The 27,896-nt window shown below is 40.8% G+C and overlaps 1 protein-coding gene across 10 annotated transcripts; it reads right to left on the reverse strand.

The window, feature by feature from the left end:
* Positions 1–215: 215 nt before the first annotated feature.
* VWA5A (von Willebrand factor A domain containing 5A) lies at positions 216–26,731 on the reverse strand. 10 transcript variants are annotated; one of them, XR_014066968.1, is made up of 19 exons: positions 26,702–26,731; positions 25,680–25,724; positions 23,584–23,641; positions 23,278–23,480; positions 22,464–22,686; positions 22,166–22,341; positions 21,765–21,879; positions 17,040–17,209; positions 16,695–16,783; positions 15,874–16,018; positions 15,118–15,197; positions 10,473–10,587; positions 9,555–9,719; positions 9,176–9,276; positions 8,649–8,914; positions 6,130–6,258; positions 3,761–3,891; positions 2,070–3,230; positions 216–1,548 (listed from the first exon to the last, which is right to left on the reverse strand). XR_014066968.1 is itself a non-coding variant. In XM_081535181.1 (19 exons), exons 3-19 carry the CDS (start codon positions 23,624–23,626, stop codon positions 1,469–1,471), a joined length of 2,358 nt encoding a protein of 785 aa, XP_081391307.1. In that variant the 5' UTR covers positions 23,627–23,641; positions 25,680–25,724; positions 26,702–26,731; the 3' UTR covers positions 216–1,468. The 10 variants fall into 10 exon arrangements, 6 of the variants coding, with proteins under 6 accessions (XP_081391307.1, XP_081391304.1, XP_081391308.1 ...); XR_014066966.1 differs by having other exon boundaries at positions 17,040–17,212; XM_081535181.1 differs by having other exon boundaries at positions 2,070–2,196.
* Between the last annotated feature and the right edge of the window lie 1,165 nt (positions 26,732–27,896).

Below are 27,896 nucleotides of genomic sequence, written 5' to 3' on the forward strand. Positions count from 1 at the left end.
CTAAATATATATATATATATATATATATATATATATATATATATATTTCTCATTAAAAAAAAGACAGGAAACCAGCCTACAACAGAAGATAGGAGGAAAGGACACAGTGTGAACAGTAGAGGCACCAGAAAAGCTGGCTGGAAAAAACAAGGGATAATAAAAACTGATGGAGGTTCAGTGAGTAACTCTATAAATAAAGACCAAATACAACAAAGTGCAGGGTAGAGATGGCCATTTTAATATTGATATGATAGCATTTTAGACGGCAACACATCAAAAAGGGTCATTTTCACCAGGATAGAGTATATGGGTTATAAGTTTCAGAAACATGAGGAGCTCCTTTCTTCCTCATGGGGCGAGTGGTCTAGGTTGAGGTTTCAGGGAACACTGCCCTTCAACTTGTTTTTTCCTATATTATATGAAGTCAGATCTGGACTTAGAAGCCTCATGAGTTCAGACAAGGACTAAGGAGTCCATTAGTGCTTTCTTACTAGGATGTTTAAGGATTAAGGAAAAACAGGTCTCTATCAGACATAACTCAACCCAAGTCACCAAGGCAGTGGGAGGAAAGGCATGTGGCAGAGGCCAGCAAAGCCCAAGCAGGATCAATCAAGAAAGTCCCCAAGAAATAAAGGGTGGGATGAATTGGGAGAGTAGCGCTGAACCATACATATTACAATATATAAAACTGATAGCTAGTGGGAAGTTGCTACATAACGCACGCATCTCACCCCGGTACTCTGGGATAAGCTAGGGGTAGAATGGGGTGGAGGGTGGAAGGGAGGTTCAAGAGGGAGGGGCCATATGTATACTTACAGCTCATTCACGTTGTTGTATGGCAGAAACCAACACAACACTGTAAAGCAATTATCCTCCAAAAAGAAAAATTTAAAGGAAAGAAGCTCCCCAAGTGCCAGATCTCACAGTGGACCCCTGAGTCTCCCTCTTTGTGATCTTAAGCTTATATTCATCCCAGTGTTGGCTTTCTACCTCCCCTCCAACTCTTCTTCCTATCTAAAAATAGAAAACTGCATAGTTCACCAGTCTGGTCCTGATAAGTACCTAAGAACAAAAATAAACAGAAAAAAAGTGCAGAGAATTCTCTAATTCAAGCATTCCCTGAACATCAATGCTATAATCTTTAGTCTGGAGTCCACATCACCTGTGTTCCATGTGGTCATTCTGGAAAGTTGAGGAGGAACATTATAGCCTGGGAATGCTTTTAATTCCTCCAAGAAAGGGAACAGTTTCTGGGACCCGTGACACTTGGCTGAGAGTATGAGCTGGGGAAGGAAAAGCACATTCGAAGAGAACCTGGCACTGAGAGGCAAGAGGCTGTGGGCGCCCACTGCTCGTATGATAAGAAGCTGCCAGGATAGGTGTAGACTACAGAAGCATCAGAGCAGAAGAGAGGGAGAAGGCAAGGACTGTAGCATAGCCGAGGCACTTGTTCTTCTGGACGGTCTCTTCAGGAGCCAAAGATGGCAGGATCCACAGAAGATTTTGTGAAAGCAATTGCAGCTTTCACAAGCTCATGCCTGATGGACCCTGGTAGAAGGAGGAAACAAAATTGAGGGCTGAGGGACAGAAATGAGAGGACAGGCTCTCCTCCCAGGCTCCCCTAAACTCTTCAGCATCTTCCCTGAGCCCTGCTCAGCTGTCTTCAATACCCCTGACTTTTTTCTCCCTACTGCCCAGGCTCCCTTTAATCTTCTCTGGCCCCAGAAATATTCAGCAGCAGTGAAACGATAAATATCCAAGGAATAAGGGCTCCACATCCAGTCCTACACTCAGTACAGCACATTTTCACTTCACGTCCTTCTCACAGCTCACACTCCCCACCCATGTCCCCTTCCCTCTATACCCACCTCCTCCACTCCCCCAATTTCAGATTTTACCCTCATCCAACCAGTTGGGGCATCAAGAAAGGTCTGAACCAGGATGGCCGGAGAGGGAAATATGGGGACCCTATCTTGGTAACCCTCTATCAGGCCTGGAGGCTCAATGCCTGGGATGATGGCTAGCTCCTAAACACGTGGAAAGATGGGGTCTTAGGACTGGGTTCCTACCTGCGTGGATGTGAATCCAGGCCACTGCCTTCCTTTCCAGAAGCTCCCACTCACAATCCATGTCCTTAGCATTGTCATGCAGCCAGAGCACCGCCAGGACTGTGGCCCAGCTTGAAGAATTCGCATCCTTTACCACAGAGAGAGACTACCCTGAGGCCCCCAGGTTAAGTTCATGGACTCCCCTCATGGCCCAGTGGTTAAGAATCTGCCTGCCAATGCAGGGGATTTGGGTTTGATTCCTGGTCAGGGAACTAAGATCCCACGTGCTGCGGGGCAACTAAGCCCATGTGCACTGCAGCTAGAGTCTGTGCACTGCAACGAAAGATCCCTCATAATACAACTGAGACCCGACACAGTCAAATAAATAAATATTTTTAAAAAATTCAGATTCCTTATTGAAGGACTCTTCATTCTCCTGATTTATTGATCCAGTTACCATGAGAAGGAAGGAAATGTTAGTCGGACATGTCTTGTTCTCAATGAAACCAAGTTAGAACTTCGTGATTCTCATATCTTCTTCTACTTATTTGTAAATTATCCCTTTAATTATTTGTTTTAGAATAATTATTTCAACAGAAATATAATGCTAGACACATATATAACTTTAAATGCCCTAGCAGCCACATGTAAAAATAAAGTACAATTATTTAATATATTGCATTTAACTTAATATATTCAAGATATTATTTTAACAGGTAATCAATTTAAAAATAATTATCAAGAAGGGTTTACATTTTTATGTTGTCTTTGAAATCAGTTTGTCTTTCACAACTATAGCACATTTCAGTTCAATGGAAAATTTAATTTCTCACTTGCATTTGTCACATTTCAAGCTCTTAGAGGCCACAGATGACTAGTGGATACTATATTAGATGATGCAATTATAGCATGTTTAAAATTTATTTAATCACCTCCACATTTTGAAAATTCAGAATGATGGGTGTCCTTCAAGTTTTTGGCATTTGTCTCATATGTCTCATTTGGCGTATATCTCAATATTCAACAATTTCTCAATTAGAAAATTCAGTAAGTTACCTTGAAATTCTTGAATGTTATTTGTCCTCATCAGCATACTTGAACACATTCGAAATAACTAAGTTGTCCCTACTGATACTTTACCTATCCTAACTTTGGTGAAATTCTGTTAATTTCTGGACCACCCTGTTTAGGACAAAGAACACAGATTCTGAAGACAGATAGTCCTGGATTGAATCCAGCTCTGCCACTGACTAGCTGAGTACACTCAAAGATATTATCATACTTCTTTGAACCCTGGTTTATTCATCTATTAAGCACAGCATGAGTAGGATTTACCATATTTAATTGATTGATGAATAAATAAGGTCATGAAGGGACGTGCAATGCACAGAGGCTGGCATAGAGTAATTGCCCAATAAATATAAGCAATTATAACTAAGATGACTAGCAGAAAATGTAGTTAAAGAGGATTTTTGTTTTCCCTCTGTCATCCATCAACTCTAAACCATCAGCTTCTACTAGCAGACTAATTCCTTGTTCTTTCTGCTCCAACACAGCCAGAAAAATCTTCAACTTCTATTTATGAGAAATTAATTTAGTCTATGACCTCTTGTATGCTCCTTCCTCAGGTGAGTCATGATTCATCCCAATTCTCATTACTCACCTCAACCTCACAAAAATATACACACTCTCTTTTCTTCTCTGAATCTCACCTTATCAGGAAGTGCAGCCTGTATGTCTTCCAACTTCATACCCAGGACCAAGGCCAGACCTTCATTCAGATCCCAGGAACCATCTGCCTTTTGAAGGGAAATCAACTGTGCAAGACGATTATCTTCAACGACTGTGGGGGAGAAGAAAAGAGAGGATGGGAAATTATGGTGCTAATGGCCCCTGAGCATCCCGAGAGACAGGTCTGAATTCAGAGACAGGATGCAGTGAGAGCCCAGCACTAAACAGATACCACAAGATCCTCATTTTAGTCTTGTCCCCTAGGACACATGCCCTCTCTCTGTGACAATGCAGGCCACTCAGGTGACATATTGTCTGCACTGACACATCCAGTAACAAGGGAAAGATACAGGCCACTATAGAACCCACATGATGGTGCTGTTTAAGTCTTACCCAGTCCTGTTTATTTCATTTTTATTTTTTAAATTAATTTTTATTAGTGTGTAGTTGCTTTACAATGTCATGTTAGTTTCTACTCTACAGCAAAATAAACAGGACTGGGTAAGACTTAAACAGCACCATCATGTGGGTTCTTTAAGGACCTATATCTTTCCCTTGTTGAATTTTGAATTTCCTTCCCATTTACGTCACCACAGAGCATTGAGTAGAGTTCCCTGGGCTATACATTCGGTTCTCACTAGTTATCTATTTTATACACAGCATCAGTCATGTTTAAATGGGCCTTAAAACTTTAGGTATATTAAAAAAATTCTAGACAAATATAGCTTGGGTTTCGATTACCAAAATTTCCAAAGAAAGCAGATATAATGGAAGCTGTCAACAGTCCATCTCAAAGAATAGCTTAGTGTCCAATCCTGGTGGTATGAAAATTGCTCAAAGGTCACAAAATTTTCATAGAAAGTATCTTGCATCTGGCTATCAACCCTATGTGATGATGTACTTATAGCAACTTAGAAAATTAGTAGGTAAGAAAAACTGTAACCAGAGAAACAGTTCCACTCCAATGGGGGAAAAACAAAATCCTAAGGCTCTGATTTCAACAGTCTTTGTTTGAATCTCAGCACTGTTAACACTCAAAATGTAACAGTTTTTTAACAGGAATCTCAGCCTTCTCTGTAAATTCAAGACCATAGAGCCTAACACAGGACAAACAATGTAAAGTACTTGGAAGGACACTAATTAGCTCTCAACAAATAGTACTTGCTAATTAATTCATAAAAACTAGCAGCTTATTCTCCTAGGTAATTTTTCTTTCTACTTTGGTAAAAGGATTCCTAAGTGAGAAAGCTCAGAGTGGGGATACTCTAAGTTACTGAGATAGTAGAACACTATAGACAATCAACACAAACTATTGGTTTGTCCAAAAAGTTTTCCATAACATCTTATGGAAAAACCGGAATGAACGTTTGGACAACCCAAGAAGGTTCTTGTGACAACCCAAGGAGGTGAGGAGCTGTGCAGATGAGCGAGCTAAGGCACTAATAAGTGAACTAATTTGCCTAAAACTCCACAGCAACTGGGAGTACAGAGCTTTGAATCCACCTTAGACCCTGAAGCTGTGATAATCTAATGAGAATGAGTGCCAAATAAGATTTTAAACAGTGAAATAATTGTACAGCACAAACTCTGGCTACAAAACTGGAGAGACTAGAAAGAAATGTCCTGTAAGCCTATTTTAATAGAAAAGACATCCCTTCATGGTGAAATGTACTTAAGATTCCATTTGTTATGTACATGAAAAGCCAGCTACTTGAAACAAAAGGCAGTGACCAAGGAACACTCTTTGATGTCAGACGATCATCAGACAGTGTCAGGAAGACCCATTTATAAACCCAGCCTGTACAAGAAGAGCAGTGTAGCAAGGGCCCACACATGGTGGGCTGTGCAGGAGGAGGGCCCCAGCCCATAAGCAAGGAGTGTGAGCTGAGATGGCAACACGGTTTATTCATCTAGGGCTCAACTCAGACTCTACTGGGCAGGTTTCAGGGTCATAAGCTGTAGGGACTGACCCTGGCAAATATAGGGACTGGACAAATCTCACCCTCTGCCTGCTATTTTTCAAATAGGTAACTTCCTGGGTAGAGAAAGTCACAGGGCTCCCTGGTGGCTCAGGGGTAAAGAATCCACCTGCCAATGCAGGTGACACAGGTTCGATCCATGGGTCAGGAAGATTCCCTGGAAAAGGAAATGGCAACCTGCTCTAGAATTCTTGCCTGAGAAATGCCACAGACAGAGGAGCCCGGCAGGGTACTGTGCAAGGGGTCACAAAGAGTTAGACATAACTGAGCAACTTAACAACAACAACAAAGAAAGCCACAAGATAGCAGAGAATTGAAGATCAGTTCTTCAGTTCCCATAGAGAAGAGGATAAGACTGAGGCCCATCTCACCTGGACCGTGAGTTTCCACATTGGTCTTTTTGGCAGAAGCACGAGGCTTTGGCTTCTCAAGACAGGCCTTTGATAAGGGTGCGCATTTCTTCTCTTGTCTGTGACCATCACCCAGGTGTGTTCTTCGCCCTATACAGGTGGTAGACAAACACGGGTCAGAAAAAGTCCCTGGAGAGATGCTCACTTAGAGAGAACAGGCTCTGTTTAATCACAAGCTTAAAAGGATCAGGATCACGACTGTTCTGCTGGTGGGACAGCCCTCAGTAATGAGTGATCATCGGTGGGCTGAGGAGGAGGATGGAAGCGGAACAAGGCCTCTGAATGAGCTGAAAAACACCAGTGTAGACATAGAGACCAAGGCGCCCTCAGTGCTGGGGGGTGTAGCCAAAGGCCCTGGATAATTTGAGACCCTCCTATCCAGATCAGTTCAGCCACTGTCTCTATTGTGCATTTTTTTCTTCTACGACGAGCCCACTTCCTGCACACAATGTCCCCCTCTAAGTGCTTTGTACTTTGTCTTCTGGAACTCTTGACACGGGACAATGACCTCTTCCGCATCTTGAGTTTCATCACAAGAGGCTTCTTCCGACTATTTATCTTAACTTAAAACTGTTAAAACCTGTTCCTTCCCTACCCCCTCAAATTGGTTGAGGTGCCATATCCCAAGTCCCCAGGTTTGGGAGGTGTGGGTGGAAGCCACTTCAGTCCCAATCACTACGGCCAGGTCACCAGTCTGCCAGTCTCACCTGGGTCACCCTCCTCATATCCTTGCTGCTGTCAACCTCCAACCTCTCTGTCACTTCCCATCACCCACTGGAGTGTCTGAAAGACCACAGACTTGCACTTCATTGCAGGCTGCATCACCTTGAGAGACGTCAACACCTACGCAGAGAACCTGTCCAACACCCTAATTTAAAACCTCTTGACTTCTTCAATCAAATGGCTTCAGCTTCCCCTCTACTTCACCACTCCCTCCCAAGTCAGAATCTTATTATCAAGCAAATTGTTCCACCTATACAAAATAAATTTTAAAAATATTCTATTTTTAAAATACAGGATCCAGTTCTTCCAGTTTCTTTTCTTTTTTATTGATCACATTTTTTAATTGGAGGATAATTGCTTTACAATGTTGTGTTGGTTCCTGCTGTACAACAATTCAATTCAGTTGTAACTGTGTGTGTATATGTATATATCTCCTACATCTGGAGCCTCCCTCACCCACTATTCCACCCCTCTAGGTCATCACAGAGCACCTGGCTGGGTTCCCTGTGCTATGCAGCAGCTAGCTATTTTACACATGGTAGTGTATATATGGCAAAGCTACTCTCTCAATTTGACCCACACTCTCCTTCCCTTCCTGTGTCCACATGTCCGTTCTCTACGTCTGTGTCTCTACTCCTGCCCTGCAAATAGGTCCATCAGTACCATTTTTCTAGATTCCATATATATGCATTAACATAGTGATATTTTTCTCTTTCTGACTTACTCCAATCTGTATAACAGGCTCTATGTCTTTGACATCATCTGGATTCTAAATGTTTCCTCTATTTTTTTTTCCTATGTAACAACTTCCTTCTATCTTGACTTTCTTCCCTATGTAGCCTAAATCTCAGGTCCAACATTATACCACTCTCTTATCAATATCAACTCTATGTCCCTAATTTCCTTTTCATCACATCCATCTGACAAAACCCCAACCTCAGTATTAAGCCAACACTCTACCTGCGTTTTTCTTATACCAAAGCTCCTGATTCCATTTAGTAGTTTGGTGCCACTAAAAAAGTCAAGGAATCAAAACTAAACTGGACTTTCAACACTGTGCTGGGTCTTCATTGCTGTGTGCAGGTTTTCTCTAGTTGCAGCAAGTAGGCTTCTCATTGCAGTGGTTTCTCTTGTTGTGGATTCCAGGATGAGCAGGCTTAAGTAGATGTAGCACATGGGCTCAGTAGTTGCAGCTCCTGAGTTCCTGAGCACAGGTTCAGTGGTTGCAGCTCATAGGCTTAGTTGCTTCACAGCGTGTGTGATCTTCCTGGACCAGGGATCAAACCCGGGTCTCCTACAATGGCAGGTGGATTCTTAACCACTGAGTCATCAGAGGAGCCTCACTTACACCCTTTGTCATCCTGTAATATGGACTGTTTCCTGATCCAAGCCAATAAAACTGTTCTTCATTAGATTGGCAAGGGCTTCTTTGATATTTATCCAGTAGCTCTTTTTCAGCTTTTACCTTGACTTTTCTGCAGTATCTAATATTTTGATGACCCCATCTAAATATCCTTTGTTTTGAATACACATTCACTTATTTTCTTCCTACTTCATTCTTCTTAATTTCATTTGGAAAATCCTCTGCCATCTATCCCTACATACTTGGGATACCTAGTCCATGGGACTGCAAAGAGTCAGACATGTCTCAGCGACTGAACAACAGCAAGGACATTTCACAAACTTTTTCTTTAAATGCTATGTTCAGATGTCCAGTGGCCCTTCTTTTGCATGAGTTTGAATGGGGTAAAACTTACTAGTTCCACACCTCCATGGTGACGGGGATTGCACCACTGGGGCAGCACACAGCAGCATTGGCCTTGGAACATCCCGAGGAGCCAGTGGCCCCTGAATTGGCTTGTTGAGATTCTTGTTGACAGCAATGAAAGCTGTGTGGGAGCTTACGACTCCACACTCCATGCTGACTTTCAACACATCTTTTTTATCACCTGCTGGAGTCTCCCTGAGGCCCATGTCCTTGGTCTGGAGAAAGGACTTGGCTGCAAGTCGGTGAATAATGAGGCTAAAAGAAAAAAAAATCCTGTGATTTAGGGACAAGCACACAAAAGTCAGTTATACGGGACCCTCAAAAGTTAAGGATGAAAAGGAGGGAAAAACCAGATTAGGGGAAGAAAAAGAGATAGATGGGTTAGGAAGGAAAAGTGATGGTAGGGCCACTACTGAACACCAAAATAAGAGAAGGAAATCAACCCTGAAGGATGGCAGAGACCAAACAAGAAAAACACAAAAGAAAGAAAACAGCAAAGGAACACTGAATTCTCACTTGGCATCAAGCTTGGGTTGTAGGGAAAATGTCACTTTATTCTCCAGTCTCTCTCCTTGGAGTATGTACTTGAGGCAAACTTCTCCTGTTGCCTCTGCTGGCTACAAATTAGAGAAGGGTAAAAAATGACAGAGGAAGAGATTACCAAAAGAAAGGATAGAACTAGGGCAGCTCCCCAATCCAACCCATTAAATTTCTGACAGGGAACCAGGCAACTCAAGAAATCAGAGACTTGAAATGATAGAGAAGGGGCAGGCTGACTCTACCTGGCAAGGGAAATCTCTTGATGAGACTCTACCAGCTTTCATGGAATTGCCCAGAGCAGAATTTAGGACAATAGCTACTCTGACTAGAGGAACGAACAAGAATGAGAACTCACCGGCATTGTCCCAGTCAACTGGGCATAGAGGATTAGTCTCTGACCCCTAAAGAGGACAGTCTGTTCTGGAGAAAGCATCTTAGCAGACAGACCATCAGGCAAATCCCAGCTCAGAGAAATATCGTCTACCACAGGCTGCAGAGAACGTTTCAGGGCTCTAAGTGCCTGGTGAAGGAAAAAGACCAGAATAAGCACAAAACATAGCAACAGCAACAGTACTACTACTAACTGAATATCACATACCAAGTGTTATGCAATGCAATACATGATACACCTATTCCTTAATACTATCTACATCAGGACATGGGCATTATTACTCTTGCTTTACACATGAGGAAACTAAAATTGAGAGATTGAATGACATAATTATGAAGGAAGGAAGGAAATGTCTGGGAAAGGAGACCCAGGAGAGGTAGGGATTAGATCAAAGATCTGGGAAAGAGGAATTTAGAAATATAACCAGAGGTGGAAGATGCCTTCCCTTGTATATATGAAGCAAACGGACTATCAATCTACCACCTCTTCCAATCTACCAGACCGATTACTGCTGTTCCTTCTTCTTTACTTTGTAGTATTTGCACAGAGGATGGCGTACAATACTAAAAGAGGCCCTAAAGCAAACACCTAGAATCTCGATCATGACATTCAAACTTCAGTTTCTCTGTTTCAGGTCTTAAACCCAAAGCCCTAACCTATTCCAGCATCTTGGCTCTGGGCTTCCAACTACTAGAACCAGATGCCATTTCTCCCAAAACTATATACTGGGCTCCTTCTGCATAAGGCCGAAAGTAGTCCCATTAAGTATATAGCCCAAGTCCTTGGGGATATAAGAAAACAAATGCTGGCAGGGAGTTGTTGCCCCCTCTGCTCCACACTCTCCTTATATTGCCACCTCTAGACACAAGGCCTGTCCCTCACCTTGGCCTGCATTCTCTCCTTGCCTGTGATAAATTCTGAAGTGCCCCGTGACACCCGGGCAATGCCTTTTATTAGGCTGGTGGAGACTCCTTCACCAATACCAAATGAAAAACATCTGCAATTATAAAAGAAGATGTTAGAGACAGGCACTAAAAAGTGAATTTATAAAATTAACACAAAATGATCAAAAACACATAAAGACATAGTTTTCTTCCTTGACCAAAAGTATGAGCTACCATTTATTGAGCATATTTCAGGGGACCAGATGCCTTAAATTAATGATGCAATTTAATCATCACAAGGTTCCTAAGAGATAGGCTAATATCTCATTTTCGCAGGTAAGGAGCTAAGGCCTGAAGAACTTGAAAAATATGTCCAAGATCACATATCTACGAAAAAGTAGAAATTGCATTTGAGCACTAGTCTGACCATAAGATTCCCCTGGCAAACCATTATATATTACACTGATTCTAGAAGCAGAAAAAACCAAACTAATAGGACTGCATCCTCATCAATTATTTTAATAATCAATCCAAAGAATTAATCAGAAATCAGAAGTTAGGAAAAACAGACACTGCCATCAGTGTTTGACTAACACTATATGGACACGACTGAAGTGACTTAGCAGCAGCAGCAGCAGTACTGAAACCACATCTGCCCTCAAAAGGCTAGCCTTATGAAAAGTGAAAGTGTCAGTTGCTCAGTCGTGTCCAACTCTTTGCAACCCCATGGACCATAGCCCACCAGGCTCCTCTGTCCATGGAATTCTCCAGGCAAGAATACTGGAGTGGGTTGCCATTCCCTTCTCCAGGAGATCCTCCTGATTCAGGGATCAAACCCTGGTCTCCTGCATTGCAGGCAGATTCTTTACCATCTGAGCCACCAAAAAAAGAGTTCTTCTTGCTCTTCTAACTGGAGAGTCCTCTCCCCACCCTTGTCGACTTGCACCAAATAGCTTTTAAACCACAAACAGATTACCAAATAAGACTGTCTATTAACAGAGATACTACAAATACAAGCATTTTTTAACGGCATGACAAAAATAGTTTTCATTATATGAAATTAATACACTGTAATTTTGGTCTATATATCCATTTCTTTTTTATTGGGTTAATGTGAGTCATCATCCCCATATCTAGTGATGTCAGCCTCAGGATTAACACATGGAGAGCTAAGAACCCAATATCCAACTGTAGGAACCTAACTGTGATCAAGCCCTCCGGAGACCACAGCCTGCCAGCATACTGGTATTACCTCTTCAAATTCTCAACACGATCTCTAAATTGTTGTGTGTGTGTGTGTGTGTGTGTGTGTGTGTGTGTAAGAAAGAAAGAACGTATTCATAAACCAGAGACATGTGAAAAAAGACACAGGAGTAAGTTAAAAGGGCTTCCACTGACCAAACCTAGAAATTCTGAGAATCTAAATAGATAATGAGAGCAATGAATCTTTAAAAAATTAAAAATAAAAGAAGAATCCAAAAGTACACATTGATACAACAGCAACAAAAAAGGTGTGTGTGTGGGGGGTGGGCACAGAGGTAGTCAGGAAGAGAAAATTCCTCTTTACAGTAGGCTGCCAAGTAATAAATACGGAAAAGTTGACAGAATTGAAAAAAATCACCACTAACAGCAATCTGGGCAATAATCATCAGTGAATGCTCAAACTACTGGGTAAATACTGGCTGAAAACAAGATGTTTACAAAAATGTCAAAGTTATATGTCAGATACCACCTTTAACTAAGTGACAAAATTCATAGCCAGGCCCAAATTCACTTTGGAATATTTTTTACAAAAATATTTAATATTAATCTAAACATAAACTTAAATAGTCAAACAAACATAATTGAATTTTTACAAAAATAACTAGCTAGTACTCTTTTAAAATGTCAGTGTCATTAAAGATAATGAGAAGCCTAGAAACTACTCTAGAGGAAGAGAGATTAAAGAGGCATAATAACTAAATAAAATACTTGTTATTGGATCTCCTCCCGAACAAAAATCAAAACCAAACAAAATTCTATATGACATTATTAAAAAATTGGCAAAATGACCTACATTTAAATAATGTATTATATAAAAATTAAATATCCTGAATTGAGTAGTTGGTTTTTTTTATTTGCTTATTTATTTTTGGCTGTGCTAAGTCTTTGTTGCTGTGTGTACTTTCCTCTAGGTGCAGTGAGAGGGGGCTCCTCTCCAGTTGTGGTGCGTGGGCTCCTCATTGGGGGGCTTCTCTTGTGGAGTGCAGGCTCCAGGGCACACAGGCTTCAGGAGTTGCGGCCTGTGGGCTCAGCGGTTGTAACTCCCGGGCTCTAGAGCATAGGCTCAATAGTTGTGGCCCATGGGCTTAGTTGCTCTGTGGCACGTGGGATCTTCCTGGATCAGGGATTGAACCTATGTCTCCTGCATTGGCAGGTGTATTCTTTACCTCTGAGCCACCAAGGAAGCCCAAGTAGTTTTATTCTGGCTATTTGTCAGATACTCTTAGTTCTTAGAAGATGAATGCAAAATGATATGCATATGAAAGGTCATGGCATCTGTGGCTTGCTTTCAACTATTTCAGACCAAAAAAATTAAGTGAAATAGATATGTTAAAACGTTGATAACTGGTGGACATGGGTGAATGGTATATGAACATCTATTGCTTTATTCTTGCAACTATTTGCTAGGTTTGGTAAATCTTTCAAAACAATATATAGGAAACACATATTTAGAAAAAATGAAGAAAGACCCAAATGAAAGGAAGGGCATATCATGTAGATAGATTGAAATGTTTGATACAACAAATACTAAAGTTCTCCCAAAACTGACTTATAAAGAGGATACAATTCTAGTCAATATCCAAACATGTTTCCTCGTTTGGTAAAAACTGACAAGCTAATTATAAAATACAAAAAGCCCAAGAATGACTAAGTCTTGAAAAAGAACAAGGCTGAGGACTTACTCTATTGGAAATGAAAATTTATCAGAAAGTAACATTAATTTATACAGTGTATTGCTGGCACATGTCCAGATAAACAGACCAACAGAATGCAACAGAGGATCCAGAAACAAGCCACACATGTATAGATGCTTATTTGTGACAAAATGGCTCTGTACATCACTGAGGAAAGGACAAACTTTTAAATAAAAGATACAAGGTCAACATGATATCCACATGAAAAAAAAAAGAGAGAGAGAAAAGAACCCTGACCCCTAATTCACACAATTCACAAAAATAAATTTCAGATCAACTGTGATTCTAACTGTGAAAGAAAATACAATAAATCTTCTAGAAAATGACAAAGGCAAAGAGCTGCAAGACCTTGGATAACGGAAGACTTTTTAACAGAATACAAAAAAATACTAACCATAAAGCAAATGACTAAAAGAGAAAACTATATCAAATTAAGAACAACTATTAATCAAAAGATACCATCTTGAGGGTGAAAAGGAAAGCCATGGAACAGAAAACTATATTTCTAGAACATATAAAAAAGTGTTTGTACTTAGACCATAGCATGAACTACAGATTAGTTTAAAAAAAAGAAAATCTAGTAGAAAAAAATTGGAAAGAGACTTGAAGATCACAAAAGGACATCCAAGTGGTCAATAAATATGAAAATGTGCTCAACTTCATTAATTAGGAAAATGTAAATTAAAACCATGAAGAGATAGTACTACACACACCCACAAAATTAATTACTGTTTTAACAGACAAATAATGCCAAATTCTGGATAAGTAAAGCGGCAACTGAAACCCTGATACAATGCTGGTATGTATTGTATTAGCACAATAACTTGGAAAACTATTTGGTATACCCCCAAAACTCCACAACTATGTCAGTGTGTTTGAATTCTATATTATATGAACATAGATATGTATGTATGTGTTCATATGTATGTATACACATGTTCACATCCAAAAAATGCATGTACAAGAATGCAAGAATGTTCACAGAAGTATAATTTTTAGCAACTAAACCAAAGACTATCAGCAGTAGGATCAATAAATAAATTATGGTATAATCACCCTATGGAATACTATATACCAATGAAAATTATGGCTCCATGCAAAATATGCATGAATCTTAACATAGAGCTGAGGGAACAAAGCCAAATACACAGAAACAAAAACATACTGCATAACTCACTTATTTTCATTCAAAAACAAGCAAAAATAATCCACAGTGTTATTTTATTTCCTCTTTGGAGAGGAAAAAAATGAGTAGAGATTAAAATTGGGATGTGATAGAAATAGATAGAGATGGAGAAGTCGGAACCATTCTGGTTCTAGACTTGTATGGTGATTACACATGGGTGTCACTCTGATAATGCACCCAGCTGTATATTTAAAGTTTTGTCATTTCCTGTATTATTTTGATTGCAATGTTTATAGTAAAGAAAGAATCTTACTGTTCAGTTTTTGTTTCCATTGTGGTTTAGAGATACCACAGGATAATGATTTCATTGTGTTGTTGATACTATTTAGAAAATTACTTTTTTCTTTTAGTAGGAAGTAGATATAATATAGAAAAATATATTCAGTATTAAAACTAAAATACTTGAATCATTCTGTTGTCTGAAAGGAATATGAATACTGTTATCAGGTGGCACTAGATTGCACGTAACATTACGTGGGTCCAGGCACATTCACTCATACCTGTGCCTTAGATAGTGGCTCTTAACTTCTCTAAGGACAGTAAATGTGTCAGTAACTTCTCCGTCTGTGAAGACAAAAACCTGTAGAAGAAAACATCCATCAAGTCTCTGAAGTATATTTAAAGACACCAGAACTTGCCCTTGAAAAACCCCAACTATTTCATTCCAGAGACTCATGTCGCTTCAGACAGGCATGAGGTTTCTAATGTTCACATCTCTCACATGGTCTGATCAGAACCCTGAGAATATTCAGCATCTCCTCTGCTAGTTTCATGCAAGGCTCTGTCACACTTTCCAAAAGAGCTTCCTTCATCCATTTTCCATAACATGGAGCTAAGGGAGAGGAATTCCATCAAATGCCTCTTGTTTTAGTCTCTTTATTATAGGACATAAAGCTAAATTTGTTGTTGTTGTTTAGTCGTTAAGTCGTGTCCAACTCTCTTGCGACCCCAAAAGATTATAGCCCGCCAGGCTCCTCTGTCTACAGGATTTCTCAGGCAAGGATACGGGAGTGGGTTGCTAATTCCATCTCCAGGGCATCTTCCTGACCCAGAGATTGAACCCGAGTCTCCTGCATTAGCAGGCAGATTCTATACCACTGAAGCTATACCACCAATGATTCTATACCACTTCACCTGGGAAGCCTACCGCTAAATTACTACCACATTTCAACAATCCTGTGATGAAGCCCAGAGCTATGGATTCTTGAACAAGGATTCCATTCCGTCCCTTTTGTGAGCTCTGTTCCAATTCTTACCTGCAGAGGATGGCCTGGGACAGAAGGCTGCTTGTAAATGTGTTGGAGTGGTGTTAAGATTTCCGTACCCCCTAGGTTAGCCCTCATAAGCTTAACTCTCCGCAGTGCCTCCTCCACGGTACTCTGAGCATACTTCACGCTATTCCTGAGAAAAACAAACACTCCTCAGTGAAATGAAGGCTACTGGACATAGCCCAGTATTAAGTCCCTGAATTGTAAACAACTTTAACTTGAAATCTCCAATGCCAAAGTCAATTCTGCAGCAACCCTTTTAACAATCTAGTCCTTTCTTTAAAGTAGCCTTTTAAATTTTTTTAATTTATTTTATTTTTTAATTGATGGAAAATTGCGTTACAATGTTGTGTTGGTTTCTAACATACGACATGAATCAGTCATAGTTTTATATATATATATCCCCTCCCTCTTAACCCTCCCTCCCCTGTCCCCATACCACCCATTTAGATCATCACAGAGTGCCAGGCTGGGCTCCCTGTGTTACACAGAAACTTCCCACTAACTATCTATTTTACACATGATGCTGTATATACTGTCAATGCTACTTTCTCAGTTCATCCCACCCTCACCTTCCCTCACTGTGTCCACAAGTTTGTTCCCTACTAGGTTCATCAATATAATTTTTCTAGATTCCATATGTGTCAATATATGATACTTGTTTATCTGACTTACTTTACTCTGTATAAGAGGAGAGAGGAGAGAGGAGTCACTATAACTGATTCAAATCTGTTCCTTTTCATGACTGAGTAATATTCCATTGTATAAAGTACCTTTTTGAATACTCTATGGACTTTCTGGAAACTTACGGAAAGAATGCCTCATAAGTAGATCCAAATTCATAGATGTTGAAATAACAGCCTAGAGGCAAACTCTTCAGAAGCAAAATCAGTGTTTCCTGAAGGAAGACCATGTGAGAAGACAGTGAGAAAGGATCCTCTCAGTCACATGACCCTGTTAATCTAACTCTTAGGAATGGCTCTTCACCCCTTCATTCCCCCAGGCCCTTCTATTCCAAGGCTAACCTCAGAGCAGTCATGTTAACTGTAACTCAGATGGGGAACAGACTTACAGCTCCAATGGACCCTAATTTAATCCCCAAGATTCATTCCCACTTGAGCAAGTGACCAGGAAAAGAAAGAAACTACTTTTACCTTGGCTACATCTATGCGCAGCTGAGATTTACTCTGTTTACTCATGGGGCTCTGCATGCTTCCTGAGCAGTCCATGAGGAAGATAAATTCTCCGCAGGCAATTGATGGTTGAGCTTCTGGGATATTCGGGTAGAAAGTCACCATTGCAGCTGGATCTCCCAACACACCATCTACTAAAAAAGAATAAAGACGTGGTAAGAAAAAGGGAACTCAAGAATCGATTGTAGTGAGTTACCTAAGGAGCTGAGAAAACACAAATCTAAAACAGCTTAATCTTTATACCATATCTGCTGGCAAAGAGTTTGAGGTGAGTTACAAACATATAAAAGATACAGATGTATTACAGATATGAAAGAGAAGAAAGAGGGTAGAAGCAATAATTAAAATACTGTATCTGGATGTTAATCTCCTAGCAGCTAGGAGTGAAATACATCGTTAAAATGTCCCAGCATTTGCCAGAGGAATCAAGGTAATTTATTTGATATCTTCACATCAAATCAAAGGGAAATTTATTTATATGGGGTCCTTAATTCTAATTTTTCTAAATAACTTTTTTATTTATTTTTGGTCGTGATGGGTCTTGGCTGCTGCACATGGGCTTTCTCTAGTTGTGGTGCAGCAGGGGCTACTCTCTAGTTGTGCATGGACTTACAGCGGTGGCTTCTCTTGTTGCAGAGCATGGACTCTAGGGTGTGCAGGCCCAGTAGCTGCAGTTACCAGGCTCTAAAGCACAAGGTCAATAGCTGTGGCACATGAGCTTAGTTGCATCGTGGCTTGTGGGATCTTCCTGGACAAGGGATCAAACTGGTATCTTCTGCACTGGCAGGTCGATTCTTTCATTGAGCCACCAGGAAAAAGAAACTGTTAGTCACTGAGTTGTGTCCAGCTCTTTGCAACCCAATGGACTGTAACCTGCAAGGCTTCTCTGTCCGTGGAATTCTCCAGGCAAGAATACTGGAGTGGGTTGTCATTTCCTTCTCCAGGGGAGCTTCCCAACCAGGGATCAAACCCAGGTCTCCTGGCATTGCAGGCAGAGTCTTTACCATCTGAGCCCCCAGGAAAGCCTGTCCTTAATTCTTAATTACAGCTTTGAAAAAAAAAAGATGACTGTGTGAATAATTTTTATGCTGACAGTTTACAAGAGCTTAGAGTGTAATGAGTGTCATACAGGACAAGGAAATCCATCTGTGCTTCATTTGGGTATGAAGCACTTATGATACTCTCCAGAACAAAGAAAGAGAAGTACTTAAATATGTGTTGCACTGTAACACTAGCATCATCCAAACAATGGTATGGAAGAGATCATGGGCGTCTAGCCTATGTTACCAAGTTGCAAAAGCCAGAGCTGTGATTCTATTTTGAGGAACAAGTGAAAACAGATACAGGAGATGAAATAAGAATGGCTGGGTTATATCAACTCTAGCTTTACTGTTCAGAGAATATAAAAAGATACAGAATTAAATTCCAATATCCCATGCTTATAAAGTGATTCTAGGATTACAGTTTTAAATTATCAGTACCCCTGGGATTCAGAATGATAACAAGATCTGGTTCAGTTTAACCTCTTACCTCTGAGATATCTCAATAACCAAAATGGCTTCCAAATAAAATGGGTGTGGCTCAGCAAATATTTGATAGAACACTGATTCAAAAATAACTTTTATACAATCCAGGATCTCTGGATATAAAGGAGTAGCTTTTTTTTTTTTAAATGAGCAAGGTAGATTACTTTCCATTCTGAGAGACAACTCGTTACAGTGGGACTGGCACTGTACTAAGAGGTCAAAGAGGTTGCCACAACAACGAAATGAGTTAATATATAACTTTAGAACAATGCCAGACACATAGGCAATACTATATATGTGTCATTTACCATTATTCTTTTGTCATGGCTCAAATTATTTTCATCTCCAGAGTCTCAACTTCCTCTTTTTTAAATGAGGCATTTCAAACCCTAGCTCCTCAGGCTTGCTAGCCTGTTCGTTGTGAAATCAAAGTAGTAATACCTGCCTCAAGATTACTTTAAGAAACAGAAGTAGAGTCATGGACGTAGAAAACAAACTTATGTCTACCAGGGGATAAGGTGGGGGAGATGGATAAACTGGGAGACTGGGATTGAGACATACACACTATCATATATCAAATAGACAGCTAATAAGAACCTGCTGTATAGCACAGGGAAATGTACTCAATACTCTGTAATAGCCTATATGGGAAAAGAATCCAAAAAAAAGAGTGGATATATTTATATGTGTAACTGACTCACTTTGCTGTATACCTGAAACACAACATTGCAAATCAATTACACTCCAATAAAAATTTTTTAAAAATATTATTTTAAGAGTTAAGTGAGGGAAGTCTGATATAATACCCTTAAGGAACTCAGTCTATGGCTCAACTTAGATTAAGAATAGTTTTATAAAATTATTTATAAATTGTTTATGTGATTATTTTTATTAAATTATACATACTATTTTTTAAAAATATCATGTTCTTAATATGGAAAGTACAGTCTAAGTTTTTGAAAAACAGACTATACATTTCTTTCATGTAGTGGTATGCTTCATTTGGTCGAACTACAAACTGTTTCAGTGAGTCAAGCAGTCAGTTGTCATTTGCTTCTTTGTATGGATGGAAATAGCAAGTCATCTTGATCAAATACATGATCTAGAAAGCAAGATGTGAATGGCCCTGCTGGAAGGGATTCTCTAGACTTGTAAAGGGTTCTCTGAAGTCCTCCCATGGCTAGTAGAGCTTGCAATAAGAGCGCCTGACATCTCAATCCTTACCATTTGAGATTCAACATCTTAGAACTTTCTCCAGCAGATTAAAATAACTGAGTAAAGACCAGGTCCAGCTTCCCAGGTGGCTCATTGGTAAAGAATCCCTCTGCCAATGCAGGAGTCAGGGATGGGTTCAATCCCTGGGTCAGGAAGATAGCCTAGAGAAGCAAACGAATTTCCCAGTATTCTTGCCTGGGAAATTCCATGAACAGAGGAGCCTGGCGGGCTACAGTCTCTGGGGTTGAAAAGAGTCAGACACAACTGAGCATATGAGGACACACATACTCACACAAAGACCAGCTCACTGTTGCAGGAGAATTTCAGGGGCACTCGACGGGAACTCCCCAAAAGGGAAGGACAAAGCCAGGCAACTAATGTACAAAGACAGAGCACAGGGCTTCCTGGAAGAGAAGCTGTTGTAGACCTCTTTAAGGTCCCTGCAATCCAGTGGCCTGGCAGCCCAAGAAGGCCCCACAGAACAGGAAACAGATATGGGTTATACCAGTTATAAGGAAAAGTACACATATAGTAAGAAAAATTTAGAAAATAAGATAAATTGCTATTAACATTTTTTAAAGATTTTTTTTTTTTTGATGTGAGCTATTTTTAAAGACTTTACTGAATTTGTTACAACATAGATTCTGCTTCATACTTTTGTTTTTTGGGCACAAGGCATGTAGGATCTTAGCTTCCCGACTAGGGGTCAGACCCACAACTGCTACATTGGAAGGCAAAGTCTTAATCACTAGACCACCAGGGAAGTCCCCCAAAAAAGAGACGTTAAAGAAATTACAATAATAATTTGTATATAATATAATATATTATTATAATATATTATAATATAATAATAATAAGCTAAGCATTAAGAAACTAAACATAATCTCAGAAATTAAGTAACTAGGACAAGATGAAAAACATACGCAGACGGATGGTGGTGATGGTTGAACAGCAAGGTGAATGTATGCAAGACAATGGGATTTTATACTTAAAAACAGTTACAGAGGTAAAATTGATGTATATAAATTTACCACAATTAAAAAAAAAAGAATTCCAGGTGAGATTACATGAAGGTATATGAATCAACCAACAGAAATTGTTAGATCTAAAAAATAAACTTACTTTTAAACTAATCACAATTACTTCTTGCATACTTTCTGTGTTTTAAAATGGTTTTTCCCCATGCATAGATTATTTCCTAGTGGTAATCTACTTCTACAACTCATTTTTAGTTTAACAATCTTTGGAAGCCTTTTTTCCATATTACTTCAATCCGTTAATGTATATTATTTTAGTAGTTACATGGTAACTCATCAAATATACCTAGCATAGTGAATTTAACCACTATAAGACATTTTGATTGCTTACCGGTCTTTGATACGATTAAATTAAAAGAGAAGAGAACTTTTAAATCCATATTTTTACTTATATTTAGATTTATTTTCATATGTAAGATTTCCAAACATAGAATTACCAAAATAAACATTTATTTTGACGCATATGGCCACATTTCCCCTCAAAAGCTTGATACCAAATTATTTTGGTTCAGGCAATCTCTGAGTACCAAATTCACCACACCTTTTAAAGCATGATTTGGAAATCTCTGATAACTTGAAAAGTGAAAATGTCACATTATTACTTTTATTTTTATTTGCCTTTGTAGAGACTGATCATTGTCCCATGTTTGTAAACTAGTGTTTCCTCTTGTGAATTATTTGTTCATGTCCTTGGTTCAATTATCTACTGATGCACTTAGATTTGCCTAAAAGATATAACCACAAGATAGTCATTGAACTTAACCATTTCTTTCATATCATAATGTAAGCTGTTTCAATGTTTTACCCACTACTGGATAGAAGGAAATAAAACTGAGGATAATTTGAAAATAATTCCAAATCAGAAAGTTACTCCACGGGAGGTAACCTCAAAGGGAGAAAGACAATACCTGACTTTGTTGTATGTTCTCCCATCTCCACAACCACACTAGGGGTGTGCACTGCACTGTAGTAAATCAGGAATTCCACATCCCGATCAAACTTGTGTCCATCGGCCAAGGAAACCTGAGTTGGGAACAGACAAAGAAGCCATGTTAGAACTATCGCTGCCTCTGCCCAGGGCTGAGGTCAGAGCTGAGGGCTACAGGCTTCTTCCACAAGGGAGAACAGCCAAGAGCAGGAGCAAGAACAGAGAGAAGGCTGGGGAGATTAAAGGGGGCATGAGAAGGGAGCACAGTGTGATCCCCTCTGGGTTAATAAGAAAAAATAAGGAGGAAGAATTGAGTGAGGACCAAAGTCAGGATCTAAAGGAAAAGGGTACCAGCAATGATAATGCTCTCTTGTGAATTACCTGAGCAGAAGTCTTATTATCTCCAAGGTACTCAATAGGACTCAAGGAGCAGTTGGATTGAATCCTGTCAATGCCATGCTGGGAACTGACGGTGGCCACCATGCTGATTGTGTAGGGCAGGTCCTCCAAAGAGACTACAGGAGTCTTCATATTAAGGCAACTGTCCTCAGAACATCCTACAAAAAGTTATTTTAGTTCTGTGTTCCCTTCCCACACTTTCTAGCACCCTACAACCTTGAAGGGGTTTCCCCAATTACATCAACTCCCCCAGTCGTATTTGGAGGGCGAGGAGACTGACCAGAGAGTCGGTATCGAGGATTCAGGATAGCAGGGAGCACGTAGCGCAGAGCCCCATCTGCTTCCAGGGGCAGCTCCTGCACATACTTCAGCGTGAGCTCCGCCTGCGACCCAGGGAGGAGGTTCCCCACGTTACAACAGAACACATCCCTGGAGCACATGTCCTCCTCTAACAGAAAGGCTTGGTGGCCACGGATGATGGCATTCTCATAGGTGGTGTGTGCCTAACAACAGAGAAAGAAAGGCCACACAGTGGGTGAAGGTACACAGAGTACAGAAAACAAAGACTAGCAGAGAGAAACAGTGCCTGGTATTGCCAAGTTCACACCTGTCCTTTGTTTTTAAATTTTATCATTTGCTTTTATTTTTGGTTTCAGTGGGTCTTTGTTGCCTGCTCAGGCTTTTTCTAACTGTGGTGAGCAGGGACTCCTCTTCACTGTGGTACTTGGGCTTCTCAGGGTGGTGGCTTCTCTTGTTGTGGTGCACAGGCTCACATATGGGCTTCAGTACTTGCAGCTTGTGGGCTTAGTTGCCCTGTGGCGTGTGGAATCTTCCCAGACCAGGGATCGAACCCATGACCCTGCATTGGCAAGTGGATTGTTATCCACTGTGCTGCCAGGGAAGTCCCCACAGCAGCACTTTGAGTGACTCTGATTGACTTTCTCTCCAAATGATTTTAGGAAACTATCAGTTAGAGGGGTGTAGAGGGAACGGCATTCAACATCAGCATTTTTTGTGAAGTTGCATTTGCTAGAGATCCTGAAGAGTATGCATTAGGGAAAGGAGGAAGGAGGTAATGTACTTATCTGCAGTACCGTCATCTTGTCCTGTAATACTGCTTTAATTTTCTTTCCATCCACCATGGCCTCGAAGCTGTAGACAGCTGAGTCTTCATCCATGGGGAATATAAAGAAAGCCTCCAAAGGAACTTCCTCCTCATTCTTGTAGTTTAAGGTTGCAGACACACCAGCCACAAACTCACAGATGGACAAGGTCACAGAGATGCTCTTCAGTGGCACTGGAGACAGACCAGAGTTCAAGAGTTTAACAAAATTTAATTGAATGCCTCCTGTAGGCCAGGCAAGGTATGAAGGCAAGTAAGAGTTTTGAGTCAGACTTACCTGGCTTCTCCTGGGGGGTTAGGAGGCCTCCTGGGTGTACCATGGTGACACAGGGTTACTGTGGAAAAAACACATGATGAACAGAGTAACATGCTGGGAACTATTCACTCAGAAAATGAAAGTGAATGTTGCTCAGTTGTTTTTGATCTTTGCGACCCCATCGACTATATAATCCATGGAATTCTCCAGGCCAGAATACTGGAATGGGTAGCTGTTCCCTTCTCCAGGGGACCTTCCCAATTCAGGGATGGAACCCAGGTCTCCCGCATTGCAGGCTGATTCTTTACCACAGGAAACACCAGATAAGTCCAATCACTCAAATACCAGCATTTTATGGGCTTGTCTCTGGCATAATGGTGGAGGGAGAAAGCTAGAAAAAGACTGGATAGGTGAAAAAGTTGCTAATAGTAAGAAAGAATTAGTTGCTCAGTTGTGTCCGATTCTTTGCAACCCCATGGACTGTAGCCCACCAGTCTTGTTCTATCTATGGAACCCTTCAGGCAACCCCTTCTGGAGTGGGTTGCCATTCCCTTCTCCAGGGGATCTTCCTGACCCAGGGATGGAATCCAGGTCTTCTGCACTACAGGCTGATTATCTACCATCTAAGCCACTGGAGAAGCCCCAGTAGTAAGGCTCCTTCTAAATGCCAGACCCAGGTGGGGAAGCTGTAAGATTCAGTAAGTGTCTACTAAATAGGAAATCTCTGAAAAACCCTGAGGCTTTTTAAAGGCTGGCTCCAATTTTTTCAAAAGCATATTTAATACACCACTTGTTAGATGTATTGAATCAGTGTAATTAGCTTAACCCCTCTGAATCTCAGTATTCTCTTTCTAAAATGAAAACCATAATACCTGTATATCATATATGCACAAATGAATTAGTACATGTGAAGTTCCTAGAACAGTGCCTGACTTATACAAAACAGTTAATCAATGCTAATAGACATGAGTATTGCTCCTATTATTGCTTTTACTATTATTAAATAGACTTCTGCCGTTACTTTGATCATGCTATTCAGATATCTGCAAGCAGGAAGCTGCCAAATTCAAGATGGACCCCCTTACAATTTGGAGCAGTTACCTTGTAGCTTTTCTTTTGTGGCTCATAATCAAAATTCCTGATGGATTCTCCTGTTGAAAATATATTTATATATGTGTGTGTGGTGTGTACACATGTATGTGTCCAGTTGTGTCCAGCTCTTTGGACTGTAGCCTGCCAGGCTCCTCTGTCCATGGAATATTCCAAGCAAGAATACTGGAGTAGGTTGCCATTTCCTTCTCCAGGGGATCTTCCCCACCCAAGGATCAAACCCTTGTTTCCTGCATCCCTGCATTGATAGGTGATCCTTTACAACTGAGCCACCTGGGAATCACCTATGTGTAATGTATATATATGTATATTACATGCTACATGTAGCATGTCCTCTATTTTAAATTAGGCCATTCTAAACATATCTTCCAAGTTTTACCACAACCTTAGACAACCATTTCATGTGACATGTTAACAAAGAAATCAATATATGTACATACATTATGATTTACATTATGATTTCTTTATGTGGAGAAGTAACAGGTGGAGCTGGTCCTACCCATTGAAGATGCCCTGGGACTTTTCTGATCCCAAGCATTTGTGAGATTGCCTGTAAGTATTCTAGGCCATCTATGCTCATCCCAATCACCATTTAAAGCATACCACCCACTACCCCCAATCCAGAGCAAAGTCCAGATTGCTCCTCCAGCTAATGGCAATCATGTTTCTTATCACAGTGCCCCACCTCACAAATCAGGGTTAATAAAACAGGCTCTTCCTTCCGTGTCTGTTTTTATTTTGAGCAACTGAGTAAAAACTGAGGGTGGTAAAATGGCACACTATCTTGACAGAGAAACACAGAGGGCAGTAGCAGCTGTGGGGGAGGAGAGGTTTCCATGCAGACCCCTGACTGGGCTAAATTCCCCGGTAGAAACAGGCTGGAGCTGGGGGCAGGAAGAATTTCTAATCACACCAGCAGGGAGCTTAAAGCAGGAGAAGGACACAGGGTACAACAGCTGAAGAAACTGCGTCAGGTGTCAGGCAACCCAAAATTAGGTAATACTCACCCAGGGTGGTTTTCAGATGGCGTGAGAGAAGCAGAGGGGCGTCCCCTATAAAGAAACAACCCTAATTCCTGATTATGATCCCAGAACAAATCCCTCTTTGCCGGACATTTGATTTCCTGCACCCTCTCCCCTACCCTTCCCCAAACAAAGGATGCTGCGTCAGAATTAGTTCTTCCTCCAAGAAGGCACTTCAGAAATGCACCCAGCAACAGGTAGGCACAGCGGCTGGGCAAGGTCAAAGCCTTGAATCCCAGGCAGCAGAGAGAGCAGAGGATGGCTCACTGAGCCAGGGGGGCCTCAGTGCTAGGCGGACCCTCAGGAATGCAGGAGCCCTGGCACAGCGGGGGCGGGAAGGAGCAGCTGGCGTTGGCGCAGTGGGTCACACCCCTGCAGCCTGCTGCAGGGGAGAAGTGGAGAACCCGGAATCCGGAGGAGTGGGTGAAAGCGGGACTCCTCTAGAAACGGAGAGTGACTGAGTCCTTATTCAGTCCTAAAATTTCAGCATCCAAATACTAACGGAAGGGATCTGAGTCAGTCCTGAATTTCTATATAGAAAGCTTTAGGGGCAGCAATCAGACTGGGGCGGGGGTGGGCGGGGGTTAGCGGGGAGGGGGTGGGGGGTACTTGGAGGGAGAGGGCTTGAAGCTCCACTTCCCCAGCATAAAATCACATAAAATTGAGGAAGCATCAAGTGTCCACAGGAAAGAAAGGAAGGAAGAACGAGAGAAGTTGATCAAAAGTAAAATGAAGTAAAAGAGAAGTGAAGTAGAAAGAGGGGTCTTGGGATTATCCGGAGATGGCTACATCCCCCTTCCACATTGGGCAAGATTCCCCTGAACTACCAAACCTGCAGAAACCCTCAGGGCATCGCACTCCAGGACTAAGTTCCCTACCCTGGGCTTGCAGTTAAAACGAGCCCCGAAAGATTTAAAGATGGGGAAAGGGAGTTGGAAGAGGCATGTCTCAATCCTCAGGAGCAAGGAGTGCCATTCAGCCCCGGCGCGGGCAGCCTGGTCACTTACCTCCAGCTGTTCCCAGCACTCGGCGTCGCTGCAGGCAGAAAGCGGCTGCAGACAGAATTTCCAGGAAGCCACGCCCCCTCCTAGGGACCGGATGTAAGGTAGTTGACTACGTGACAAAGGGATCGACGGAAAATTCTTACACGGAATATTGAAACTTTCACTTCTCTCTGGTTCAAATCATCAACCCTGGAACGTTTGCTTTTTTTTCCTTTGTCTGGTCTCAGTTAAGGAACAATCAGAGAGGAGACAAAGGGAAGGGATTTTTTTTTTTTAATGAAAACACTGTAAGGAACTACATTAACATCAAAAATTACATGTTCTTGTAATAGACTGAATTACCATTTCTTCATTCTTACTGTGCTAGGCCCCGAACTCTGTTGGCTTTATATCATTGATTCATTTTGCATTTGAGTCCTTTGTTCCAAGATTGTATCCCCTCCTGCAGTATGTGGGGAAAATGAGGAGCCAAGGAGAGGCACCCAGGGACCAAGTCTTCCAGTCGAGTCACTTGTGGGTTTTTCATTCTGACTATAAAATCAAATGTTGGGGGCTAACAGTGCAAATAACTGAGAATATTTGTGCTCATTCAGGCCTTAGGTGCATTTTGGAATTCAAAAGCAATTTAGCAATTTAAAAGCTATGTTTTTAAACATTTCCATGCACTACATACTACTCTTAAAACTATGAGAATTGAAAGTATTTTTTCAAAGGTGGAGTTTAGATCAGCATTGCTCAATAGAAAGATTATGCAGGGTCTTTCCTGGTGGCCCAGTGGTTAAGACACCACCCTTCCAGTGTAAGGTGTTCAGGTGTGAACCCTGGTTGGGGAACTAAGATCCCACATACCACATGGTCAAAAAACTTAAAGAAACATTTTAGAAAAAGAAAGATAATACAGTCACATGAGTGATTATAATGTCCTAGAAGCCCATTTTTTAAAAGCAAAGAAAAAAGTAGCTGAAATCAATTTAATACTGTACTAATCTGGTATATACAAAAACTTATATTTTAACATATAGTGATGTAAAACTCCTTATGAAGCATTTTGCATTTTTTGTACAAATCTTTGAAATTAATAATGTATTTATATTTACACTACACCTCAAATCATACTACATTTCAAATGCTCAGTGACCATACATGGCTAGTGGCTATAATATTGGACAGCATGGGTCTAGAATATAATTTTTTAAAA

Source organism: Giraffa tippelskirchi, chromosome 10 (genome assembly GCF_054371585.1).
Source record: "Giraffa tippelskirchi isolate mGirTip1 chromosome 10, T2T-mGirTip1v1.2.pri, whole genome shotgun sequence".
NCBI lineage: Eukaryota > Metazoa > Chordata > Mammalia > Artiodactyla > Giraffidae > Giraffa > Giraffa tippelskirchi.